The following is a 25578-nucleotide window of genomic DNA, read 5'->3' as shown; positions in this document are numbered from 1 at the left end:
AAGTGCCTTTCTTTGACCTTTCAGAGCCAGAACAGCTCAAAAGTAAACGGAGTCTTCATTGTTCCCTTCCTCCCTGCTTTTTATCAAGTCCTTGTGACATTTTTCTTTGTGTGTGTATGTGTGTTTTTTTACTTTTTCTTTTTTCCTGAGTGTGTTTTTCTTGGAAGAAGACAAATGGCAAGTGCGAGGAAGGTTGCCTTTGAACCTGACAGGAACAGCTCTCCACCGTAGCGTGTGCACATGCAAATCCCTTAGTGTGTGTGCCTGTGTGTTTGTATGTGTGCATTTCTGAGTGGACACAAATGTGTACTTCGTGTTTCAATTTGACTGTGCGCATGGGAGTGTGTGTGTGTGTATATATATATATATATATACTATATGCAGGTCTCTATAAGTATGTGTGTGTGGTGTATGTGTGTAGGTGTGTTTGTGTGAGCCCGACCAGTCACAGTGCAGGGTCTGGAAAAGTGTAGTGTGTTAGATTAATTGAGCATGGCAGAATTATGACAGCTGTTTACACTAGGAGCCCTGCGAGCATTTTAGCACACCTTTTAGCCTTGAGTGCACTAGCTGACAGATGGAAGGCTTTTTCCTTCCAGTGTAGTGGAAAGCCTGAAAACGTCATCCACCAAAGGACTGACCTTGATGCTGAACCCAGCCCTCACTCTTTGAACATTAGTCCATTGAAAAACCAAGTTAATGAATGCATACTGGAGTGTGCATCTAATTAGAAACAGGTCAAAGTTTGCAAGATGGCAGTGCAATCACCATTAGCCAGCCACTTATTCCAGGCTCAGGTAGCCTAATCGATGGGGGACAAAGGCATCTGAAGTGGACAAGCACGTTGAGGCAAAGATGTGATGGTTACTGTTATAATCATCTTATAATTTCAGACCATACTGAGGGTAGCAGAGTAAAATATGAAGGGTATTTACAGGAATTTGTTGCACAGACAGAGAGAGAGAGAAAGCAACTGCAAAGGACACTTCACACCTATATGGGCTGGGTGTGCAGGTCACAGATTGAGTGTCACATTGTGGATTGATGTAATTGCCAGAACGCTCATAGTTTGAAGTGCTACTCTACCTGATATTAGCAAATCTGAGGGATGTATTCTTGTGACACGGCTGGAGTCCAGCTCTCTCCTCAGGATCACCTGTGAACACACAGACTTTCTCATGCTGAGATGGACCTTGTGAGACATGTCAAGGTGCTTTGGAATCTTTGCACACCATGACTATACTTTATGGATCTATGCAAGATAGTCACAAACGTGCATTAACAAACACACATACATACGCATAGACCTGAACTTGTGCGCCTGCACATACGTACCTCAACAAGCACTAAACAAACAAACAGTTAGCATTCAGAGATCCCCTAAGAAGTGAAAACACATTACCATGCTGAAGCTGACATACATGGTCCAAATGAAACAGGAAAAAGGTGTTTTGGTGCCTCTACAAAAACAAGGCTTTAGCAGAAAACTAGCCTTTTCTGGCTACCCCACTGGCAAGGGACATTTACACGAACAACTTTAAATGCATTCAGTGTTCACGAAAAGCCTATACAGAGAGATTTCCATGGGGTCTCCCTTAGTTAAACATGCACTTCAACCCAATTTCCAGGACAGCATGCCTTTAGATATCAAAAAATATATCATATTAATACATTAGCTCCCTGATCTCAACTACATTTTCAGTCTGCCTCTGGAAATAACTCTTCAAAATATTCCAGAATGATCCATACAGTGTGTAAAATGTATACATTGAAACCTTTCTTGTATATTGACCAACAAATACTGAATTAGCATTAAGAGTCGGATATATGTGGCTTGTGCACATGGCAAGTAAAGCTTTTAATGGAAATGGAAGATGTAGTGAGGGTGTCAATATGACATAACCAATTAATGCATTTCTTCCATAGCTGCCTTGTTGTTTTCACCAGGATAAATTAGCTCTTTTACAGGTGAATGATGAACAGTACTTTTTTGTTATTAATATTCATTTTGTCTTGTTCATATCCACATCCACACTTGGATATAAAGGCATTCACATATTGATTGACTTTTTTTTCATTCTCTTTCCAGGCCTTTACGACAAATGTTTCTACGCCTCCAGTGACCGAGGCTGGCTGCTTGGCATCCAGGCAGTTAGTGAATATGGGCACGGTGACCCTCGTTTCTTCTTCTCCCTTAAAACTGATCGTGCCCACAAAGTGACCTCCATCCACTCCAATGCTCGCTACATACCCAATCAATGGGCACATGTCGCAGTCACATATGATGGTGTATATATGAAGCTCTTCGTCAATGGTGCCCAAGTGGGTGTCAGTCGGGAGCAATCGGGTGATGTCTTCAGTCATTTGACCAAAAAGTGCAAAGTGCTGATGATTGGGGGGAATGCACTGAATCATAATTACAGGGGGGCAGTGGAAAGGGTGGGTCTATGGAGGCAGGCCCGAGGGCAGAGGCAGATTATCAGGGATATGCAGGGCCATGAGGACCTCCACGATATACCTCAGCTGGTCATCCGTGAAACATTTGAGCAACCAGGCCGGAAGTGGCTGACTGTGAAAGATGGTAGTTTTCCTCAACCTGAGCAGGGAGTGGGGGGACGATTAGGTTTTATGGGTGGTGGTGGAGTTGGAAATGCTGAAGGATTATTGGACACAACACTGGAGCCTCCAACTTGTGGCCAAACGATTTGTGACAATGTTGAGGTCATCAAAAACTACAACCACCTTTGGAGCTTCCGACGGCCCAAGAAAGTACGATATCGGGTGATAAATATTTGGGATGATGCACAGACGAGGCCAACCGTATCAGACCACCAAATCAGCCTGCAGCACCAGCAGCTAAATGATGCCTTTAGTCCCTACAACATCACCTGGGAGCTCAGCATTCACAATGTGACCAATTCCTCCCTTCGTAACCGGCTGATTATAGCTAACTGTGATATCAGCAAAGTCGGTGATGATAACTGTGACCCAGAATGCAACCATCCGCTGACAGGGTATGATGCTGGTGACTGCATGTCCGGGCACCGGAACCGTTGCCCTGAGCACAAGCAGGGTAATGGTATATGTGACCCCGAATGTAACTGGGAAAACTTCTTCTATGACCTTGGTGACTGTTGTAACCCCAATGTGACGGATGTGACCAAGACCTGCTTCAACCGCTCTTCTCCACACAAGTAAGTATTTTCACAATCACTTTCTTCAGATTTTGCATTTCATCAGCAATGATAATACTCTTTGTTAGTTTAATTCGCCAAAAAGTTTTAACTAACCACAACATTCCTTGCTTAATTTGATAAATTTTTTGACATGATTGAATAATTATGGTAAACCAATTCCACATCATGGCCTCACATGCTTAGAATAAATCAAACAACAAATCTCTCCATACATGTGTCCCTGAAGAGAGGTTCTGATGCCTAGTCCTACTGTTTCCTGACCATTTGGGCTGAGGCTGAGTGTAACTCAACTCCCAGCCTGTGTGGCCTGGGAAATCCTCAGGGGGCAGCTAGTCCAATCTAGCCTTGGCCTGGTTCAATCAGTGTTCCACACTTAAGCAGGGCAAAACAAACGCAACAGGATGAGTTTCCTGGTAGCAAATGCACAGGCCAGACCGCTCATTTTTGTATCCATTTTTCAACAACTCTCCCCACCTCTTTCTACTCCGTCTCCTATACCCAGTGGTCCTAATTAAGCTGGCTTGATTGGAGAGGGGAGTTGGTTTGGAAAGAGTGACATTGTAAACACAGTGTTAGAGCAAATAGAGGTCAGAAAAGAGAGTCCAGTATGGCTTTTGCTTGTAGCAATGGAAATCATTTCAAAGACATACCACTCTCTCCAGGAAACCGCTGACAGACATGTTTCCTGGAGAGGCAGGTATAGGTCCCAAAACGTGGGTGCCTAAAAGAATTTTCCACGAAAAACAGTGAAGAATGTTTACATGTGAAAACCAGTATTACAGACTCTCCCAGGTGTGCTGTACATGAAGCAAGATATTATGTGGTTTTATGTGACTACTTTAGAAGAATACAGAGGCTTTCATAAATGCATACAAATTTTTGTTTTTGAGGTAATCTCATTGTGGCTTGTAGATGATGAGTAAAAGCTGGCAAGGAGAATAAATCTCTGGAATTCGCTGTAATAAGGTTTGTGCCAGACCTCCAATTGTCGGATTGTTTGTTTCTTGGTACACTGAAACTCAACACAGTAGACTGAGACATTTTTGTGGACAATGCAGGGGGTGTTTATGGTTATGCCGGAAAAAGAGACAAAAATGACCGAAATTCAGATGTTTGTCAGTATTTTTTACCACTGTCACGTAGGGACAAGCAAAAGGGAGAAAAACTAGTAGACCTAAAGTGTGGGATTGTTTGGGTCTTTCTGATAGCATGAATCGAGGAATCAAGGAGGCTGTTTTCAATCATAGTTAAGCTGGAAGCGCTGTCTATTTGGCACTATCCTGTTGTTTAAAATGACCGCTAAATAGCTAAATAATGACATCTAATTAACAACATCAGAGGAGGAAAGCAGGTGGGTTTGCCGTTGCTTCCATCTCTCAATTCCCAACACATCCCTTCCAGCTTAGTCATCATTAGAAGCCCATTCATCAACTGGTGGGCAAACTACTTCATTTAGACATCAACAATTGGCAAAAAGCTTGCTGTTGCAATGTTCAAATCTCCCTGCGGGCATTTGAAAGATGGGCTTGTGAAAGGAAGGATACCAGCAAGAGTAGAGAAAGAGACAGAGAAAGGACAAGAGAGTTCTCATTCTAACGAAATAGATATAATCTCCCAAAGTGGTTGCTTATTTTGCTTTGATTATGGTATGTCTGGAGAGACTTGCAGAGAGCTGCACTACAAACATTTTGACATTCCTCCTTGATTATGGAATTCTAGATGAACAATGTACTGTGTATGTAGGGGAACAATGGTTGTGAGGTCCTGCATTTATTTTTGCAGCATTTGCACCTGTTACCACTTACGTGTAGTGTTTTCAAAAAATCTGGATAACATAGGACACAGGCAGCTCTGTGGTCCTGACACAGTCTCTCCTCTGAAAATACCATTGATAATAACCCTCCGCCCCCTCCCTCAACATTTGGCTGAGGGAAATATTTTGCATTGTTTTCACAGACCTTGGTTTTGACACTTCTTATGGTTTTGGTGGTATTTGATGTTATCTGACAGCATTTATTTTAAGGCTGAACATTCCTTTGTCTGGAGCTAGGGACATCTGAAATTGTGGCTGTAATTTATACAGTGTGGATTTATCTGATGTGTGCAGAAAGGCAGAAAACAAAGGGCACAAGGAATAAGTTTTTTGAGACGCTGATATGCATGTTAAACTGTCAATGAATGATCAATGTAGTATCCGAGAAACTGGATAGAGGGCAATTTTGATCATACGCACCTGTCACTAAGACTTGTTTCGAAATAACTGGCTTTGAGCACCTGAAATTCAAATGCTCTTTGAAGCACCTCCCAAGCTAAAGCAAGATGGATACACAAACTTTGTAAGGTGGATCTTAGGACCATTTCAGCCTCAATATGTTTTTGGGAAATGAAGTTCTGGCTTGGCTTTGTCAGAGGCTAATAGGTCATCTGTTTTCCCTTGGCCTCTGTCTCTCTCACCCTCCTGAGTCAATACCTCTCACTGTGGCAGGTTAATGGATGGACCACCCTTTCTCTCTCCCTCACTCCCGCTCCCTGCTGTATTCTAGCTCAGTGCGGGGAGCTAATCTCCAGGGCCCTTAACTTGGGTGTTTTACAGTTGGTCGTCTAAACCTTAAGGCCCCATCCCATAAAACATAATGGAGTGCTTGGGCATAAATACCAGGACTTTGCACTTCCCCTTTAAAGCCATAGCACACTTATAAAAGCACCTGTTGTTGAAGTTTCACCTGTGCTCTCACGGTGGCTGATAGAAAACCCTCTGCATAAGGGAGAAGGGAGGGTGAAGTATGAAGCAGGTGCCATACATGGGCCACTAGTCAAGCAGGGGAGTTGTAGCTAGCTGTAATGGAAGATGTTCACAAACATCTGCCAGGACTGTGAGTATTCATACCGGTTCTTGATTGGGAGCTCCTACTTCAGATAGGAACTTGAAGATTTTGGGGGCTTTTGAATAGTCCCATCGTCCATTTAAATCCCACTTTTTCAAACTGTTCACAACAACAAGCAGTCACGGCAGGATCTCTGGAATCTGAGCGTTGACACAGTTCTTATGCATGTGTCTTTCTTGGAAAAAAAAGGAGGAGTAAGCTGGAAGGTTAAAGAGGAGCGTTCAAGTATAGTAATAAAGGCAGAGATGAATGATGGGTTTAGGGGCTGTGGTGTTGACCGACTTGATGACAGGGGCGCTGAGGGCCCCCTCCAATTTTAAAAGTGTTCTTGGCCGTGAGACTGTCATTGCCATGCCAGCTCACCCCTGCTTTCACACTATGCTGCCCCAGACATATGTATACGAGGCAAATTTATGGGCTTATATGAATTATATATGGATGTAAATGGATGAAGTCATAATCCCCCATTTAATATGTATCAGATATAAAAGCATTAACACAGCAGTTTGAGCTGCCACACGTACCCCTGGATCTCCCTACAACAGATGCCCTGCAGTGATGCTCAGTTTTCTGCACTTACCTTACCTTTCTCTCTCTCCCTCCCTTAATTTCTCTCTATCTTTTTCTCTTTCTGTTTTACAAGTTTTTTTTGTTTTTTTCCCAGGACATGTCTGAAAAGTGGTGTGGTTAAATGCATGGAAAATCTTCTCCTTCCCAAGTGGCTCATCTCTGCTGAAAAAATGTATGATGAGAAGCAAGAGAGGGGAGCAGGGGCTATGGGATGGGGAAATAGTTGAGGGGTGTGTGAGAGTGAGAGAGAACACCAGGGGCGGGGTAAAGCGGGGTAAAGGGTTATTGGCAAGGAGGTTTGAGTAAGATGTGGATGGACAGATAGAAGGACAGAGTGTTTGAAAGGCCCAAACTATTCATGTTCTGACTACAAACATGCATTACGGTGCATCAAAGCCTATACCAAATCTTCACATATGTGTTCATTAGACAATTGTGTGAAATCTAGAACATGCATATGTGCACACATACACACACACACATGCAAACACAGGCACACAAAGGATCTTTTATTTATCTAATCTGACCATTCTAAAACTGTGTGTTTTTGCTCTGAAAGCCTGTGTATCAATCCAGCATGTGATGCACATTGTTTTTTTTTTAAACAGGGCCAAGGACGTTGAAATAATTGAACTCAGATAAGACAGGTTTTGACCTTACAGTAGGATTGCTGCTCTTATTCATTGCTGATTCAATCATTTCAGCATCAAACCCCTCTGACCCTTTCCCCCCTCATGCATGTCCAAAAACTCAGGACAAATTATTTTCTAAGGAAATAATGAAATTCCTGAAATTATTAGGAAGAGGGACCTTATATCTACTGTTCTCTCTTTCTCTCCTTTAACCTGGCCCCAGTGAGTGCCCCCAGTTGCTCTCACATAGGCTTGCAAAAAAACATTTGGTACACTGAACCCTTTATTCAAAACGTCTGTTTCGGGGGAACGGTGCATCTTCACTAAGCAGCTCTTTATCCAACTTGTGATTTGAGGCAGAGAGACTTGTCCAGCGAAGGTTGTAGAGATATTATGAAACATTTCGTGTAGCTGCATATGAAATGTGCATTGGTGGTAACCTTAGCAGGCTTGTCGCGGTGGGAAAAATTTCTCACTGGTGTAAATTCTTCCAGAACACTGCCAAACACCAGTGTTACTGACTTTTAAATTGCTTCCTTCAGGCTACATTGAACATACGCTATGAGACAGCCTGGGTTTACACTCAAATTTTAATATTTTATGCAGACACTTGCTTTCCAAACATAGAACTATTAACCAAAAAGAGCACATTGGTGCAGCTGGCCACATTTTAAGTGCTTATTAAATATATTTTAAAAATGCTGAGTACGGAATAGATTCTGCATGTCTAATAATCAACTTCTGAGTCTAGACTCCAAATACAATGTTATGTTTTTTGATCGAAGAGAATAAATGGTCTAATAAAAATAACAGCAGCAGCAATTGGAATTTCCTTTCTACATTAAATAAAAACTCGCCAAAAGAGAGAAACAGGCTTAACACCGAACACCGAAGTGGTACCACTCAAGCTGTTACACTTCTCTTAGGTCCCAAATTCCCCCGTATAATCTAGATAAAATCATGAACTGTCAAATTTGATCCCCTCCACTCTAAGCTTATTATTATTTATTATTATTTTTTATCACAGTGCCATTCATCATGAATTGTGTTACATGTCAGAGATAACAGTAGTCACAGTAGTGAAATTTCACCAATGCGTAGGCTACATTGTTGGTGATAACCTCAATCTCCTTAGATTATACTCAAAAGAAATCAAATCAAATACAGAGTCTGTAAGTCCAGTGGGACTATGAACCACCTTGTAACTTTACCACAATGCAAAGCATAGTGTGAATATACTTTATTTCAAGTCAGCCGTTGAGTGGAAGAGTAAATAAACTTCATAGTCTTTGAAATTTTGCTTTTATCATTATATTTGCTCACTTAAGTGGACTTATATAAATCATACATGCACACAAAAACCAAAGCATGACATTTACTTTTACAAAACGATTCATTTGTAGTACAAAATTAAATTGTATATATGTTTAAAGATTTGTACAACGTAAGTGACTGAAATGACCAAAAACTGTGACAATGTTGCATTTTTCTTTGCTAATGTACTATAAAATATCAAAACTGATTTGTAGTTCATGTAAACAAATAGTGTGATAATGTGGTACAAGTGCAAATTGACCCTGCTACATAGCATTAGTAACCCAGATATGACTAAGCAATCTTCATTATTTGGCAAACATTGTCACTGATAGCTAACAAAAGTCATTCCTACACTGTATTTCATGTTTACAATGCCACACTGTAATTTATCAGCATGTTTACCACCTACGTGATTCTCTTTTGTCTCTCCATCACCCTGCTTTTCACCATGTAGGTTCCGTTCTGAGAACCCTACTTTTATTTCACCTACTCTCTTTCATGCTTGTCCATTTTTATGCCAGTACACGCCAAACCAGACTTTATTCATTATTCCAATATGTAGCTACTGACTTAAACATGTATGATGGCAAGACATCGGCTACCATTTACAAAAGAGTGCCAACAGCATGTGGTTTATTTGTTCCAGCGAGAGATTACATTGTGTTATTTTACCGTTTATTACACATTTAACCAGAGAGGATGGTTAAATTCACGGTCGCCTCTCTCAGCTGTATTGGGTCAGGTGCTGTATGTTGTTTTAGCCTCACTGTTGTTGCACTTAATCTTATGATCCAAGAACGTACAAAATATGAGTACAAAAAAAATGAGGCGGGCAAGTAGGTCATGCAAACTAGGTCAAAACATCCAAAGAGGATCTAATTTGTGATAGTAAGGCATGTTTTGTTTCTGATAAACTCCCATTTTTGTATCCATTGCGTATCTATTTCCAAAGCCTTATAAAGCCAAAGGAACAGAATAAACTGACACTTGAGCATATGCAACAGATTATGGACTCTTCCAAGAGATGACTGAGCTTGTTGATGCTGTTTGCCAGGACCACCAGCCAGGCTCATAGAGAACAATGTGTTTGATGTGTTCATAAAATGAATGACAGTTTCACTGCTGGAGATACCTCATTGTATTGAATGATTGCAGTCATTAGTGCTGCCGTTAGTATTCCCAGGGCCTGAGATAAAACATTATGTCATTGATAGGGAAGCAGAAGAATAGTTAAATACCTGAGTGATTAATTGAAGTCTCAAGCAGATTTGAATGAGTCAGGCTGATCTGAGATGTTGACAACACGTTTTGTGCTACGTGCAACCACAAAGCTCTATTTCATGGTTTTGCTAATAGAGTATAATACATTATGCAATATATTTGGGACTAAGGGTAAGATTTTAATATCTAATATCAAATATCATATGTGGATAAGATAGCTAAACAGTCATTCACTGTTTATTTCACTCATGAGTCTATTCAAATAAAACAAAATAAGCGTAATTTTATTGCAGTGCAGCCTGTAAGACCATGAGAAAACATTTACGTCACAATATTATGATGTCCAAAAATCCCAGATTATTTTTAGTCCTGCTGGTAAAGTAGATTTATTCCTACCAACACCTGTTTGGTATTTATGTGGGTTGCCATGACATCTCTTACTGTTACAAAATAATGGGAAAAAAATGTTTTATTATACTGCTTATGGGATGATTCACTGTCTTCCAACATAAAACACCCGACATCATTATGCGCACAAAAACATTGTGGCTTGGCATTTAGTGTCTCTGCAAGTGAGAATTCAACTCAAAGAGCACTATACGCCCATAGCTGCATATTTGGCCTATTGTACTGTTTATTTGCCTCTTGTACTTTGTAGACAACAACATCAACAACATGGTCTGTAATCTTTTTTCCATTACACAAGTGTAAGTGAGCAGGGACTGCAATTAAACTTAATGGAATGAGAACAAATTACTCAACTGGTCAACATTTTTACTAGCCCCATTCACACCCATTAATAAGTTATTATTAATAAATGATTTTGTGACCAGGGCTTCTAGTCACAAAATTACCAAAAAAATCCAGCCTTTGTAGTAAAAAGTGACAAAAACATCGATTGTTATGGGACTTTCAAACTACAAGGTGGTTTGCAGGCAGAGCAAAGAGAGAAGTTACATTAAAAGCCTTTATTTAGTTGGGCATATTGGCTTAAAACACCAACCGTTTTGACGTCATCAGGTTATTCATTCTTCTCCAACCTTTATTCTGTTGGTTTAAGGGCCATTGCAATTGCCAGTACACTTTAAGAAAATATTTGAATTCAACAGAGGCCTAATTCTGAGCTGTTTTCCTCAGAGATCACACTCCATAATCTCTTTTTGGCAAGGGACACTGTTGTTGTCTGTAAAACTTTGCCTTGGTGAGATCTGTATTCACTGCGAAGAGACTATTCTCATTGTAAAGCTATTCACTTAATGTGAAATACTCTTTTTCTCTCTTTTTTATTTTCCAGAGCCTATTTCGATGTGAAAGAGCTCAAAGAGATTCTGCATTTGGATGGCTCGACTCACCTGAATGTCTTCTTTGCCAATTCTTCTGATGAAGATCTGGCGGGTGTTGCCACTTGGCCCTGGGACAAAGAAGCCCTCACACATTTGGGTAGAAGACAAATAAAAACACATGCATGCATGCATGCGCACTCACATGCACACACCCCCCTCTTTGGCAGCCCAGATTGTTGATTTTGAGTAATTACAGTTCAAGCCCCAAGCAGTTTCTGTCTTCATCACTGCTCTACCAGGGAAGAAGGTGATAATGAAGCTGAGGTGGCTCATGAATAATGCATTGTCTGAATCTTACCCTAGTTCCACAATTACTTACTCATGTACTTGTTTATGTGTCTATTCTTCATATGTATTTTCTCAGGTGGAATTGTGCTGAACCCTTCCTTCTATGGTACATTCGGTCACACTGACACAATGGTCCATGAGATCGGTCACAGTCTTGGGCTTTACCACGTGTTTAAAGGCATATCAGAGATTGAGTCGTGTAATGACGCATGCTTGGAGACAGAGCCCTCAATGGAGACTGGAGATCTGTGTGAGGACACCAACCCCACACCAAAATACAAAGGCTGCCATGATCCAGAACCAGGCAATGAAACCTGTGGCTGTCGACATTTCACACACACGCCGTTTAACAACTACATGAGTTATGCAGGTGAGATGGAGCCTCCACATGTGTTTTGCTGCTTACCTGGCCACAGTTATACCGTACCTCTCACATGCAAAAACTGACACACAGAGATCACCATAGAGGAATTTGTTGACTCTGTGTGCATACTGAGACAGGTGTGGAATTTAGCAGGGACATTTCATGGGGAAAACACAGTAGGGGGCACATCCTTTCATGTCACTCATTTTGTGCAAAAGTTTAATGTCTTTTGTTGTCATAGTTACACAGAAAATAGCCATACAGCTAAATAAGAGCATAATTTATTCATGTGATCTGGACCTTCTACCACCGTCCTCTATCACATATCAATCCAAAACGACATCTCCATCCCTCACATTGACCGACTTTTTCTGCAGATGATGCCTGTACAGACTCCTTCACTCTGAACCAGGTGGCTAGGATGCACTGCTACCTGGACCTCATCTACCAGACCTGGCAACCCGCCTCCAAACCTCCTCCGGTGCCAATGGCCCCCCAAGTGGTTGAGCAGCATCATAATTCCATCATCCTGGAATGGTTTCCACCGATTTCTGGACACTTTTACGACAGGTGAAATGAGCTAGCTAGGTTGCCAAACAGATGTGGGTGTGTATGGTAATAAAGTTGATCGAGATTTATTACATTATTGATTATTGTGTGAATTTATATAACGATGTGTGTGATTTAACATTCAATGATGTGTTTACAGACTACAATAATTGGAAGCATCATCTTTCAACTACGTTTAACTCTCATTTTTTGGAACATAATTTTACATCATACATCATCATTACTGTATCTTTACTGTATAAATTATGCGTATATGACCTGTATCTAAGTTGGTTGCTGTGCCTGTCTGTTGGTTTCCTAGAGAAGTGGGATCAGTGTGTGATAAATGCACTGAGGGGAGAGTTCTACTGCAGTATGCCTCCAACTCATCTTCCCCACGACCGTGTGCCCCTTCTGGACACTGGTCCCCACGAGAGGCTGAAGGTACAGTACAATATCATATAATATACCTACTGGGTGTTTGGTTTCATGTCATTGGATGCTGTCATTGTAAAGTGGTAGCTGGTTTGCAAGTCAGACACTTCTTTGGGACATGCAGTGGCTCAAGTGTACCGATGCTTATCATAATAAGAATGTGAATATTTTTCCTTCCTTATCTTGCACTCTGCATTGAATTTCAGTTCTAAGTCAGTTTTGTTGAATACAATGAGTTGTTTCTACTAAAATTAAATTAAATATAAAAGCTAAACCATATCCACAGTATAAAGTATGATAACATGATTTGAGGTTTGCCTTTTTTTGGCTTTATGAGTCAATACTTCAGCATGCAAACATTTTGGTGACTGACTCATCCTCAAAACATGCAAATGAATCAGTGGACTCATGACACTTGGGCCGTGGGACAACATGAAGGGATCGAAGAGGTCGCTTCCCAATGGATGGTGCTGTATGGTACCACAATTCCCACATGAAGGCTCAAGCCCAAAACCAATGTCAAAGATCATGTCTTAGATGTAATTCCACATTTTAAAAAAGTCACTTTAGGGGGATTTGAGTGCAATAAATGCTGAAATTAGCAGGATTTTCTATTCTTGCCCTGCTAGCGAATCCATATTAGAACAACTATACAGGGATTGGCATTAGGGATGAGGTATTAAAGCTATAAAAATAGTTGTTGTTGTCCCATCTGTGCACCTCTTATCACTGTAGTTCTGGCAGCGGCAGCATCAAGCATTCCCTGGATATTATGCATGTGACTATGTGCAGCTATATGTGCACATAGTAGTTAAATCAGTAACAGTAATAGTGTTTGTGATCTTCTACACCTTTGATCCCATATTAATATACACATACACTTTATAATAAACATTTAATAGCTTTTAAAAAAAAAAATCAAAGTCAATTACACTAAATAGACATCATGCCTTGCAATGTTGTATTCAGTCAAATATCTCAGGATTAGCACATGTACCGATGTGTCTAGTGCCATATTGGCCTGAATATAGGACTTTTTAAAAAGGAAATTAGGACTAGACATCTACTTATTCACAACAACATATTTCTTTAAATGGAGCAAGTACCAGCTGTGCTACAGAGTGAGTCTGTTGCCTTAAAAGCATGTCGCAAAGCGTGTTGTTTGCAGCCTTAATGTTGCAAGGCTTGCAAATTTTCAGTCCACATCTAGCCAAGTACAGTTCAAATGACCGGAAGTGTTCTTGCTCCGCCCGTGTTATCAGCTGACTTGTGTGGACTTGGGATAGACAAGTATTTCAGAATGCATTTTGCACCAGCCGGCAGCAATTACGGAGATTTTGAGCCAGGCTAAAAGCTGTTGTAATTTTGGATGGCAATATCAGTCGTTCAGTTGGTCCATCACTATGGTCCAACCTGAAATATCTCAATAACTTCTGGATTGATTGCTGTGACATTTTACACGCACATTTCTGGTCCCCAGAGGATGAATCTTCTGAATTTGGTAATCCTGACTTTTCTTTCAGCACCACCATGAAGTTGACATTTGTGGTTCAGAGTGAAATATCTTGACAACTATTGGCTTGATTTAAGGCTTCAAGAATTAGGACTAACTGATTAATTTGACACATTTATCTTCGGTAAATCTTCCTAACTCCAATTATGTTAAAGAATAGGGCAGAACTGCTACACACACTGCTATAGTAAGCAGGGTATCAGTAGCCTACTTAGTTAGCTAGATTATTAATAGCTAGCTACTTAGCTGAAACCTCTGAAAACAGCTCCCTAACAGAAGACAGCTCCTCCGTTAATGTGGTTAATGATTCTCTTCAAGATGATGAAATGGAAAATTGTTAAAAATGTGATTATGTTTGTTGATATATTTTTAATTGATTTAATTTTATATACATTTATATAATCAGAGTAAATGTATATTTAGGCAAATAGATATATTTTATAGATATGACAGTGATAAGTATAACACATATAGCAAACAAGACTTCCAAAACTATTCTATTTACAAATTTTGGGACAATTGGTCTGAGCATATGAATGGACAATGGAATTGGAAACAAATCCCATAGTTTTCTCATAAATAACAGTTTGGATTTCTCAAAGAATTGTCCAATTTGCTGTAAGTCCACAGAGACTATCATAGAGTGATGCCAATTGTGATTGTCCTCATGATTTTAAAATGTAGGTTTGCCAGGTGTCTGTTAATCAGGGCTTGTCAGTTTTTAGATGCATATTGCATGCAATGGCCAGGCTCTTAACTAAATGTAGTCAGTGGTCCCATATGTGAAATCCCATATGTGTGTATTTATTCCAGGTCATGCTACCATTCATGGCTACCAGTAAACTGTAGCATATATTTTAATGACTATGGCTCTGCACAGTCAAATTTCAGCATCATTAATGAGATGCTGAAACCTCACTGTAAGGTCATGTAGCTAGTCTGACCAAGGTCTATTATCCATCCATTATCACACCTTTAAATCACTGTTTTGGCGCTCACACTCTGGAACTATCTTCCTCCATATAATATATCAACTGAATCTGTCAGCTACTTCATGGAGCATCAGATTCATTGATATAGGCGATCCCTTATTTGCTCGGGAATGTCATGTTGGCGCGGTACACCTTACCTATCTACTTTTTAATGACAACAACACCACACCAATAATAATAATGATTGTTATAATCATATTAGACCAAACAATTGAATTTAATGCACTATTTATGTCTCTATCTCTAATTGTTTGGCTTTTTCTGAATGTGTGCATGTTCATGTCTGCTTCTTTGTGTGTGTGTGTGTGTGTGTGTGTACATGTGTGTGTGTGTGTGTGTGTGTGTGTGTGTGTGTGTGTGTGTGTGTGTGTGTGTGTGTGCATGTGTGCGCATGTGTGGATGATCTATAGATTCTCTGAAGTCACTGAACCTTGCCTTAACACTGGCTATAGTGTGTGTACCAGAGGCAAGTCTGGGCTTGTCTAACATGCTGTGTGTGTAAACTGTACTCTATTTTCCCTCTTGGAAGGGGTCCCTGTTTGTGGCAGCTCCCCATTCCCTGTTAACTCCGCTTGGGCCAGCTTCTCACTGGATATCACAGCTGCCGTTTCCTGCTGTGTTGGTGCATACACGTCCAGCAGTTACTTTCTTCCAATAGACATTCTGTTAATGCAGTGACACTAAACAACTGACTGTAAACTAAACTATTTGCATATTCACTATTGGCATAACAGGCTTATATTGGAAGATAAACAACGCTGTGTGACTACATACATTCATAAGCAGTCATGCATACACATGGCACCTGTTATCTAAGGACTTGTGGGCTGTGTCCTCACACTACTTGACAAGGAAACACTGGCGTGGTCAGAGAGAGCCAGAGTACCTCTCATAAATCTTTCTATGCCCCAGAGAAATATGGCTGGAGGAAAAATCAAGCATGAAAAAAAAGGCAAAAACACAAATGGATATGGATTCAGGGAGTGGGTAAGAGAGGTTGGGTGGGGTGGAAACCACCCATGATAGTTAAGAGAATTGCATGTGGTTAGAGACATTCACAAGGGAGGATCCTGGGCTGATTGAAAACAGAAGTGTGCATGAATGGAAGTGAAAGGCCCAGGATGTGTATGTTTGCAATCATATATGCGTAAGTCTGTGTGTGTGTGTGTAGCTCTATGTATATTCACGTCCCTGTTGTTTCATAAGTGCAGCTGGAGATGTTTGGTGAAGAAGTAGTATGTGTATGTCTTTCATATATATTTACAATATAGTGCGTAAAAAAGTTTGCTTGTATGGCTTTACTCTGTAAGTCTTCACAACAAGCGTGTCTCTATGTGTATTTCTGTGTAACCCATAAAGGTCCAAGATATTATTAGAAGCCTCCGTAAGAGAAGCATAGTGTCAAACCTGGTTGGTTTATATTATGCCCTGACTTCATTCAAGAACAGAAGGCTCAACTTGTGGCATGCAGGTCTACAGTCCAAATGAGGACAGCCAATCAATATGAAAAAAGCATGTCTTTTCTTTAATTGTTAGATGTGTGACACAAAAATTTAAAGTGAAATATTTGAACACTTTCTCCAGTGATGCATATTTGCCTTGATGTACAGGTTGTTTCAAGTCACATCCTCTCAAAATCCAGTCATTCTTTAGCACACTGTTCAACCAAGCAACCTTTTCACTGCAGCAAAGATGCCAAAGCTCATCCACAGGTTTTAACAATCATGAAATTATTTGATTCAGTAGATTTGTTCTTACCCAATTAATTTGTCTAATTAACGTCTTAATACTTTCTCATAACCCGAAAAATAGTTGTACTTCAATAACACTTCAGTGAAACAGAACAAAGACACTCACTTTTGATACTAATTGTATCACTTATGGTGGTTTGTTGCTATATACTTATGGTAGTTCATTGCTATATCACGTAATTAGGTATACTGAAACAAATGATCAAAGTTTGCCCATTTTATGATCAAACACACTGGCCATGTTTGAGATTAATGTCTGATGTAGATGAGTGAATATTTATTTTATCGTAACATTTGTACCTGTACCTTACAGTAACCCTTTAATGTACAGTGAGAAAAACACCCCTTCAAAAGCCCCCTTCAAAAATCATATCTGTGCAGGGGCAAACATTATACACCATATGAAATATATAATGTTACAATGTTGGATGTTCATATTAAATGTGGCCAATGTGTAAAATAACAAGGTAAACGTATGTAGAAGTAAACCCTGTGAGCAAAAAGCACCGGTTTCAGACTGCTCTGAACGTTCGGTTTCCAACAATTTTTTCTACTTTCGGTCTGGCCTGACGTCAAACCGTAACAGATTTCTTTATATGGTCATCTGCTCCACGCACAGCGCGCAAGTTCTCTGTTCCACTCTGCTAACATTATGGCATTTTTCCATTGCTTTGGGGGTAGTCATGCTGAGCTATGACTCGAGTGGAGCTGGCACGCTGTGAGTGTTTTTCCATTACACAGCAGGGCAAAGTAAAAAAAGTTGTTTACCTGTTGGAGGTGTGTTGGACGTCAGCAGCACATCATCAAACATCATCATGACGGTGGCTGTTTCTGCTTGTACTATTCCTCCCTGCATTATTTCTAACTGATCTGCTGAACAAATAGCTCCAAATTTCTCCATATCTTGGTGTGTTTACTGTTTTAGAGCTGCTAAAGAAGTTCAGCTAATTTGATGAGGAACACGTTAAATTTCCTGTAAATTCTTCACAGTAAAAGTCTCCTGTTATTTAGTCATTTAAAAGCTGTTAATATGAAGCAGTAAAGCAGGAAATGTTGGGTTTGCATCCGCGGTAACTTAACACAACTTTGATACGGCTGCCCCTAGGCAGGCTTCCAGAAAGCTGGCCAATCAGAATAGAGTGAGCTCGTGGGGAGGGGGTTCTTAAAGAGACAGGAAGTAAGATTGCCTGTTCGAGACAGAGGCTGAACTGAGGGGCTGCATGAAGGGCCAGTATAAGATAAATAAGGAGTTTCTTGAACTGTGAATCATGCAAAGCTATTCTAGTGGAGTCCCAGAATAAAAATATAGAGCTGGAAATGAGCATAATAGGTCCCCTTTAATCGTTATTTTTTTCTTTTGGTAAACCACTTATTAAATTAAAATAATTAGCTATATTTAAGGAAGTACTTTCTAAATTTGTTTCCTATAGTTTGCTGCCATCCACTTATGGTCCTGACCTTTCTATTCAATGATTTTCCTTGGCTCCTTTCATTCAATAGGTCCTCCAAATTATATGACAAAATATGTAGTTGGTCCATGCCCTCCAGAATGGCACACAGCCTTTTCTGACCTAATGCCCCTATCAGCAGGATGGCGTCGCAGTTTAAAAATAAACAATTTTTTATTTTATGATCTGACAGTGCTATAGTATGGTTAAAGTTTGGTAAGATTTAGGCACAAAAACAACTTATTTGGGGTTAGAAAAACATCATGGTTAAAATAAGTACTTGGTTAAGATTAAGGAAAAATTGTGGTTTGGGTTAAAGTTTAAGGTAAGGGGACCTTTGTTGTCATGGTAACAATAACAACCACTTGGTTACAGTAAGGGAATGGCCACGGTCATAGTTAAAAGAAACAAACGTTGACTGTTGACAGGAAAGGAGAAAGGAACTGCGGCCTCCCATGTTAACATGTTAAAGTGCAATGTTTTGTTTATCCATCCATTCACCCAAACCTCCTGTATCTGCAGACTTTGTCACTGTAGTTCCTCTGTTACTGTGGCAGTTAAGAAATATAATTCCTATGGCCACTAGAGGCCTTTGTCGCTTGATTGTAAATATTTCTGGGCATTTGCTGAAACGACTAATGCTCTCATTTTTCTTGGGAGAACAGTTTCCTTCATCAGTTTGTTTTTTTTAACTATCAAAAAATCTGTAGTGATGTGTACCCAAAAGTAGCACCTGTGCCATCTGCTCCATATGTAAAAAAAACAAAAAAACAAACCCAAACACCAGCTGCCAACAGCTATGACAGATTAACCTCTGAAATACCCTGAATGCAACGTGATGTGACATTGATTCCCAAGCCGTAGAGTGTCTATTGCCTCCATAAAGTGTGTCTGTGAAGTGTCTCTCTATTTGTGTCTGTGTCAGGGCAAAAGGGTTGGAGGGGGTTTATGTCTGCATTCTGAGTGAGGAAGTGTGTAACAGTGTGTGACAGTGAGTCATCGATAGTGAGAGCTAGAGCCAGACACTTCTTAGAAAGCATAAAGTGTGCATGCCCGGACATATCCCTGTCTGTTTATTCATCCGGCTCTCTGGACTTTTTGTGGATCACTATGATTCTCCAGAGCAGAAGGATTATGACTGGATAGTGGGCAGGCACCAGCATCTATCCTGGAGTTATACTTCACTAACCAGTCATTTTTTTTAGCTGATTTCCGCAAGTTGTATCAAACATTGATCATATACTGATCCTAGTGTCAAAGCAGCACAGTATCTGTATTTGTTCTTTCCCTGTGTATTAAAAAGATTATGTTTAATTCCACAGTTTCTGATTATGAAACTCCCCATCCCCTGGTGTTGCACAATTATCAGATATCAAAAAATTTTCTGGAAAAATGACCCCAGCAGTGTACAACACTGCCAATTCAGTTAGTGTTGGAAGTGTTAATTTGACAGAAAGTCAAACCTGAAAAACCTAAAAAAATGTTAATCTTTTCCATTACAACCCCCATGCTTCTTTGCCCATATCAGCCATAACCCCACTAAAGAATGCTAGTATTGCCAACCAATATGTCTAAAATTCAAAAGAAAAATTGAAGCTTCATAGATGAAGACTAAGGCTGTGTTCAGATTAGTGTTGCATGGAAAAAGTTCTCTTTGAGATGATAAAATGGAATACTTTGGTGGTTCGTTTGCATTTGTTGATTTGTAATCAATCCATTTTTGGCCACTGGAAAGGAGAAAAAAATAAAAACAATCTGACAGATACATAGCTTCTACCATAGCCCCAAACCCCAAGAACAGTGCTGGCTTGTGCATCAATTTTGGCCGCAGTTGAAATGGCAGGTCACGTGATGCTCTCTGGCACAATACATAACCATTACCAACCATTCTGAGGTCATTATCAGAACATAAAAAGTTGTCAAATGAGATAAATCTTGATTTGTAATGAAATCTTTTATTTCCTCAATCCCTATTGTTTAATGTATAACAGGCAGGGGACATTTGAGGCCACCAGATTTTCCATAATTCAGTTGTAATCATTGTACTCTGCAAGCAGCAATGTGCTATTATTAAGTGTGTTACCATGATGGATACCATTACTGATCCCCAAAATTCCAGTGAGATGCAACCTTGTCCATTTCAGTCATATCTGTTTAGACCTCCACCTTTGCACCTAATGTTTTTGTGATACTGAAAAGCTTTGAGATCATAGATACAATGGCTTATGTTGAACCTAGGGGGCAATTACACTGCAGTTATGCCCACTGTATTTCACTAATTTTTCACAGAATGGGTGTTTTTGTCGACAGACTAATACCCAGATGGGATCAGCTAATCAACAGCGAATGAAAGGCTCATATTCAAAGCTCAGGTCTGGATGGTTCACTCACCTTGGGGCCCCCTCTCTCTGCTCTAAGGGAATTATAGGTCAAACACTTCAGAGCTGGGCTGTTTATGTAGCAGTAAGCAGCTGATATCCATTTTTGGGGGCCCATGTTCTACTGTGAGACATTCACATGATTTATACAATCTACTTTCTTTATTGTGAATTTTGATAACCTGTTGCAGGTAGCTGCTGTGTCTAAAGTCAAGCAGATGATTACATGTAAATTTTGGATTTTGAACCCTTTGGTTGCATAGAGTGTATTCTTAAATGCATCTTTGCATGTTTGAAATATAGTTTACATTGCCTTAGGTTACACAGTGGATGACACTCCTATTTTGTCTCCTCTTAAATCTCCAACCACATTAGCAACAGCGCCAGAGCAGGAGTAGGGCCCATCATAACAGCTGACATTACAAAATATTTTCAGTGGCTACAGCTCCTTTCCTTGCAAAAGCCAGGACTACATGAGGGGGGAGCTGAGCAAAGCCAAGCTCTTGGAGTATCTTAGTTCATTCTCTCCCAGCTTCACCCCCCCACCCCCAACCCCCCACCCCTTTTCTTTCTCTCTGTCTCTCTTTCTCTTTTCCTTTAATTCACCTCCACTCTGGCCACACACACACTTACAGTACAATAATAAATGTGTTGAGATAATGTGGCTTGGAAACCATATTCAGTCCTCACTTGATTAAACACTGGAATTTTGCATGGTGCCCAGAAATGAGGTTAGCAAATGGCTTCGTTGGTTGCCAGCTTGGAAATGCACAAAAGGAAATCGAGGGAGAACATAGTGTCTGCCGCTTGCTGGCTTCTAAAAGTGCTTGATGAATGTTAGTGTACGTCACTTGGGATAATGCGAGTTAGCTGTGTGTGGACTCCAAATATGGCTGGAGTGTGACTGTTAGAGGTTGTAATGACTGTGCTGAAGTGAGAACCCTGCACAGGGCCTCTCTCAGAAGGTACACACCTCAGCTCTGCCTTTCCTCTGCAGATGGACTCACAATGAACTCTCAGTTTCACCTCTACCTTGATGTTGCATGAAGTGTAGATACACTAAAAAGATCATTGATGCAAATACTTGATCTGTCAGCACTCAAACATGCAATGAGCTTTGTTTAAGAACTATCTTACCTGTTCACTTTCCTGCATCCTTAAAGGATTTCAGGGACCTGTGTCATAAAATCATTGCACATCTTTATGTAATTTAACAATCCTTCATTATGTTTTTGTAGTAAATGGCCCAGTGGCTTTTGCTTACTGTGTCTGATTTATATTTAATGTGATGTTGTTGTTTCTGTCCCTTTTTTGTTTACAAGTTGGGTGTGACACTGTGTCTCTTTTTGTAATTTTATCCCACAGGCCCTCCAGATGCGGAGCAGGCTTGTGAGCCAAGTGTGCGCACCTGGAGTCCCAATTCAAGGGTCGAGCAAAGCATTGTTGGTCTGTCTGAGTGCCCCCTCCAGGGCTGCATGCTCCAGCTGGAGTTCCCCTACCCACTTATACCAGACTCCCTGACTGTGTGGGTCACCTTCTTAGGCCCTGACGAGACAGCACTGCCTGCTATCCATAACATCTTGCTACTGACCGTCAGTGGGGAGAACAGGTCATTGGGCCCCAGTAATGTCTTCTGTGACACCCCACTGACTCTGAAGCTGGACATAGAGGAAGAGGTTTATGGGGTACAGTTTTTCACTATGGAGCAACACCTAGAGATTGATGCCACCCTGTTGGCATCGAAACCAGACTGCACACTTTGTAGGCATTGCCAACCACTCCGCTACCGCCTGTTGCGCCAACCACCCTTCACCCACGCACCACACGGTCTGATTTTGAATGAACCTTCCCGCCGATATGTAGACAGGTGAGTGACCTGGTAGGTGAATATTTTGTGTGACTGCATAAAGTTCTACATCAGTCAAAACTGAGTGTGTCAGCACGATGCATAAAACTCAATATGTTATCTCTGACATACCGGAGTTCAGAAATAACTAAACAACATGTTCAGGGGTTGAAAAAGTCCAAACTTTCCTCCTGGCAGAGGAAAAAGCCATACAATATATTGGACTTGATTTGGTTTGAGACAATTGTTTTTATACAAAGTATTTAGTATTTTAGAAGTTGAGAATTGCTAGTGGGTACCATTTTGGTTCCTGCTTTGATGTGATGTAATTAGGGATATTTAGACCTGACAGTGAGAAAGTGTTTGTTTATCTGTGGAAACTATTCAAGAAAATATGTGCTTGTAATACCAGATATCCTTTTCAATACCCACAGGAGCACTAGCAAGCCACCGCTGCTTCTGCAGTTTCAAATCTGCTGCTCACCATTTGTTTCCTAAGTCACAGGTCAATCGTTGCCCACATTTGTTTTTTCCCATGTTCCATGAAGCAAGGGCAAACAGATGGCTTGTTGAAGGTATTATCTGCACACTGTGGTGAGAGTTTAGTGCTTTGCTTTCATGGAATGTGCTGACTCGATAAAGATTGTGCTATACATGGCACTGCTGCGTGTTATGCCATCTCACTATTGTGCTGTCAGCGTGGTTCACATGAGAAGGAAAGCGCTTGATAAGAGGCGAAAGGATGAGTATGCATGTTATGCACGATGGAGTGATGATACCTGTTTTCCATAAAGTGCCCTCACACAACTTCCTGGTTGAATGGCAGTGTCTGTGGAAGGCTGTCTGCAAAGGGATATATTTATTTGGGGGTTTTGGCACACTTCAGTGATTATTGATGTACTGTAGGTAGTTTTACAGCTGTGGTATATTTCACTAGCTGTGGTTGCATTCCAGTGGTAGTGGTCAGTGGCACTGGCTGACTATTTTCTGTTGTGAGAGCATATGGGATCTTGTCTCTGTTAGATGGTCAGAGAAGTTTTGTAGCAAGTAAGTATGTGTGTTCCAACCATCAAAATCTTTAACTCATTCAAATATAACAACAACAAAACATATATGTAATCTTTATTCTTAAAACATTTATCTAAAAACATTCTGGAACAAAACCTAAAAAGAGGAATTTTAAAAACATCACACTGACTGTCTCACAACAAACATAGCCTTTGACATGGAGGAGTAAAGAGCAAAGTTCCCCCAGATGTTTTGGCATGCCACAAATCCAATGTAAAGTGCTCTGCTTGATCGCCTGGGTCCAGCTGCTGAAATGCTTTTGTTGACCACACAGTAAGTTGCTTCTTCTTCCAGCATGTTTCCATTGAGTTGGATAGAGTGATGGAAGTCTTGATGAGGGTGTTGATTGACCTTCCACTGTCAGGCCATTGGCCTTTACCTGAGCCGGGGGCAAACTGAGCAAGAGGACATCTTGGCTCCTTTGGCTCCATCCATGGGTGGTGGTTTGTTTGGCATTACTAAGGGCTGGGAGGTCAGGGTGACAGGGTGAATTATGGTGGGGAGTAAGAAGGGTGAACTGAAGAGGAGATGCAGGGGTGGGAGGTTGGGCCATTTAAATCATTGCTAGGCTCGGGGTGGGGGGCATAAGGTGATGGAGGAGAACATTAGGGGGTCAAGAAAGTATGAAGAGACGGTAGGAGGATTTGGTTAGTTTGACCCCATCCCTCTGAGGCACCCTAGCCCAGGCTAATCCTCTCCCTGACACGGGGTTCAGAGCTGTCATTGAGTCAAAGCCTATCTCAGAGCTGATGTGAAGAGACCTCCCAGAGAAAAGAGAGGGAGTGCAACTCTCCCAGCATCACTATTACCCCACACCCCCTCTGTAATCGGACTCTACCCTGGTTCAACACAACTCTTCCCCATTATATGCCCCATCCATCCCCTGGACTCCTCTGCTGACAAGTCTGCTGCTGTTTGAGAACTCAGTCTACCTATGTCTCCTCTTAAAAATAAGATACAAGATTTTCTTGTCCATGTTTCATGCTCCAGCAGTCATCATTGTGGGTAGCCTGTGTGTACACCAGTAAAGGTGCCACCAACAGAAGTGCAAGAGAAAGAGAAAGAAGCATCCAACAATTGCAGTATCTTTCAGAAATCAAGAATCAGACATTAACGTCCATCATGCAGTGACTGGCTGGGTGTGTGGTGGTGAGAGAGTAATCATGGTTTTAACTTCTCTATCACTCTCTATGTTTTCTTTCTTTGCACAGCTCTTTAAGGCACTTTCCATGTACGTACAAAAGAGGGCAACACTTGAATGCCAGGAGAGATTGTCTGAAAATGTGTGGCCGTTCAGAACAGCTACAAAGACTTTTGCCTTCCAACGTGGTCAGAAAACATGTTGCACGAACTAGTTGTTTTTGAGCATATCCCAGCCTTAAGTATGGAGCAGACTTAATCTTTGTTGGGGAGGCACAGTTTGCCCTTCGATAAAAACTTGATATAGTAATGTATTCCCTGAGACAATTTTGGTTCATTGACAAGGCAAATTTAAACTGTTTCAGTTTTGATACATTGTTTGATTTTGGTATATTGTTTGATTTTAGTAGACTAACTTTTAGTGTCATTGTAAAAAGATTAATCGATATTTTGAAGGCTCTGGCATCATTCTTTTTTAGTTCCCCATCAATTTTCATTCCCTCTCATCACTCATTGATTTTACTTCTTAAATTTTTTCTCTTTTCGAATCAGGCTGACTCGCCCCCGGCAGCATCCAAAACCCCTCTCTCTATAGGATGTTGGACTTAAGAAATGAGCCTTGCATAATCCCCCTAATATGA

The 25578-nt window shown here is 40.7% G+C and overlaps 1 protein-coding gene across 1 annotated transcript in view; it reads left to right on the top strand.

The window, feature by feature from the left end:
- Positions 1-25578, top strand: part of pappaa (pregnancy-associated plasma protein A, pappalysin 1a) — a 91344-nt gene that overhangs the window by 4992 nt on the left and 60774 nt on the right. The window contains exons 2-7 of the mRNA XM_067574549.1: positions 2090-3194; positions 11117-11262; positions 11530-11823; positions 12195-12387; positions 12689-12810; positions 22249-22750. Coding sequence (XP_067430650.1) covers positions 2090-3194; positions 11117-11262; positions 11530-11823; positions 12195-12387; positions 12689-12810; positions 22249-22750 — 2362 coding nt within the window. The remainder of the gene's footprint in view (positions 1-2089; positions 3195-11116; positions 11263-11529; positions 11824-12194; positions 12388-12688; positions 12811-22248; positions 22751-25578) is intronic.

Source organism: Thunnus thynnus, chromosome 19, assembly GCF_963924715.1.
Source record: "Thunnus thynnus chromosome 19, fThuThy2.1, whole genome shotgun sequence".
In the NCBI taxonomy this organism is placed as follows: domain Eukaryota; kingdom Metazoa; phylum Chordata; class Actinopteri; order Scombriformes; family Scombridae; genus Thunnus; species Thunnus thynnus.
This window is presented reverse-complemented; position numbering and strand designations above follow the sequence as displayed.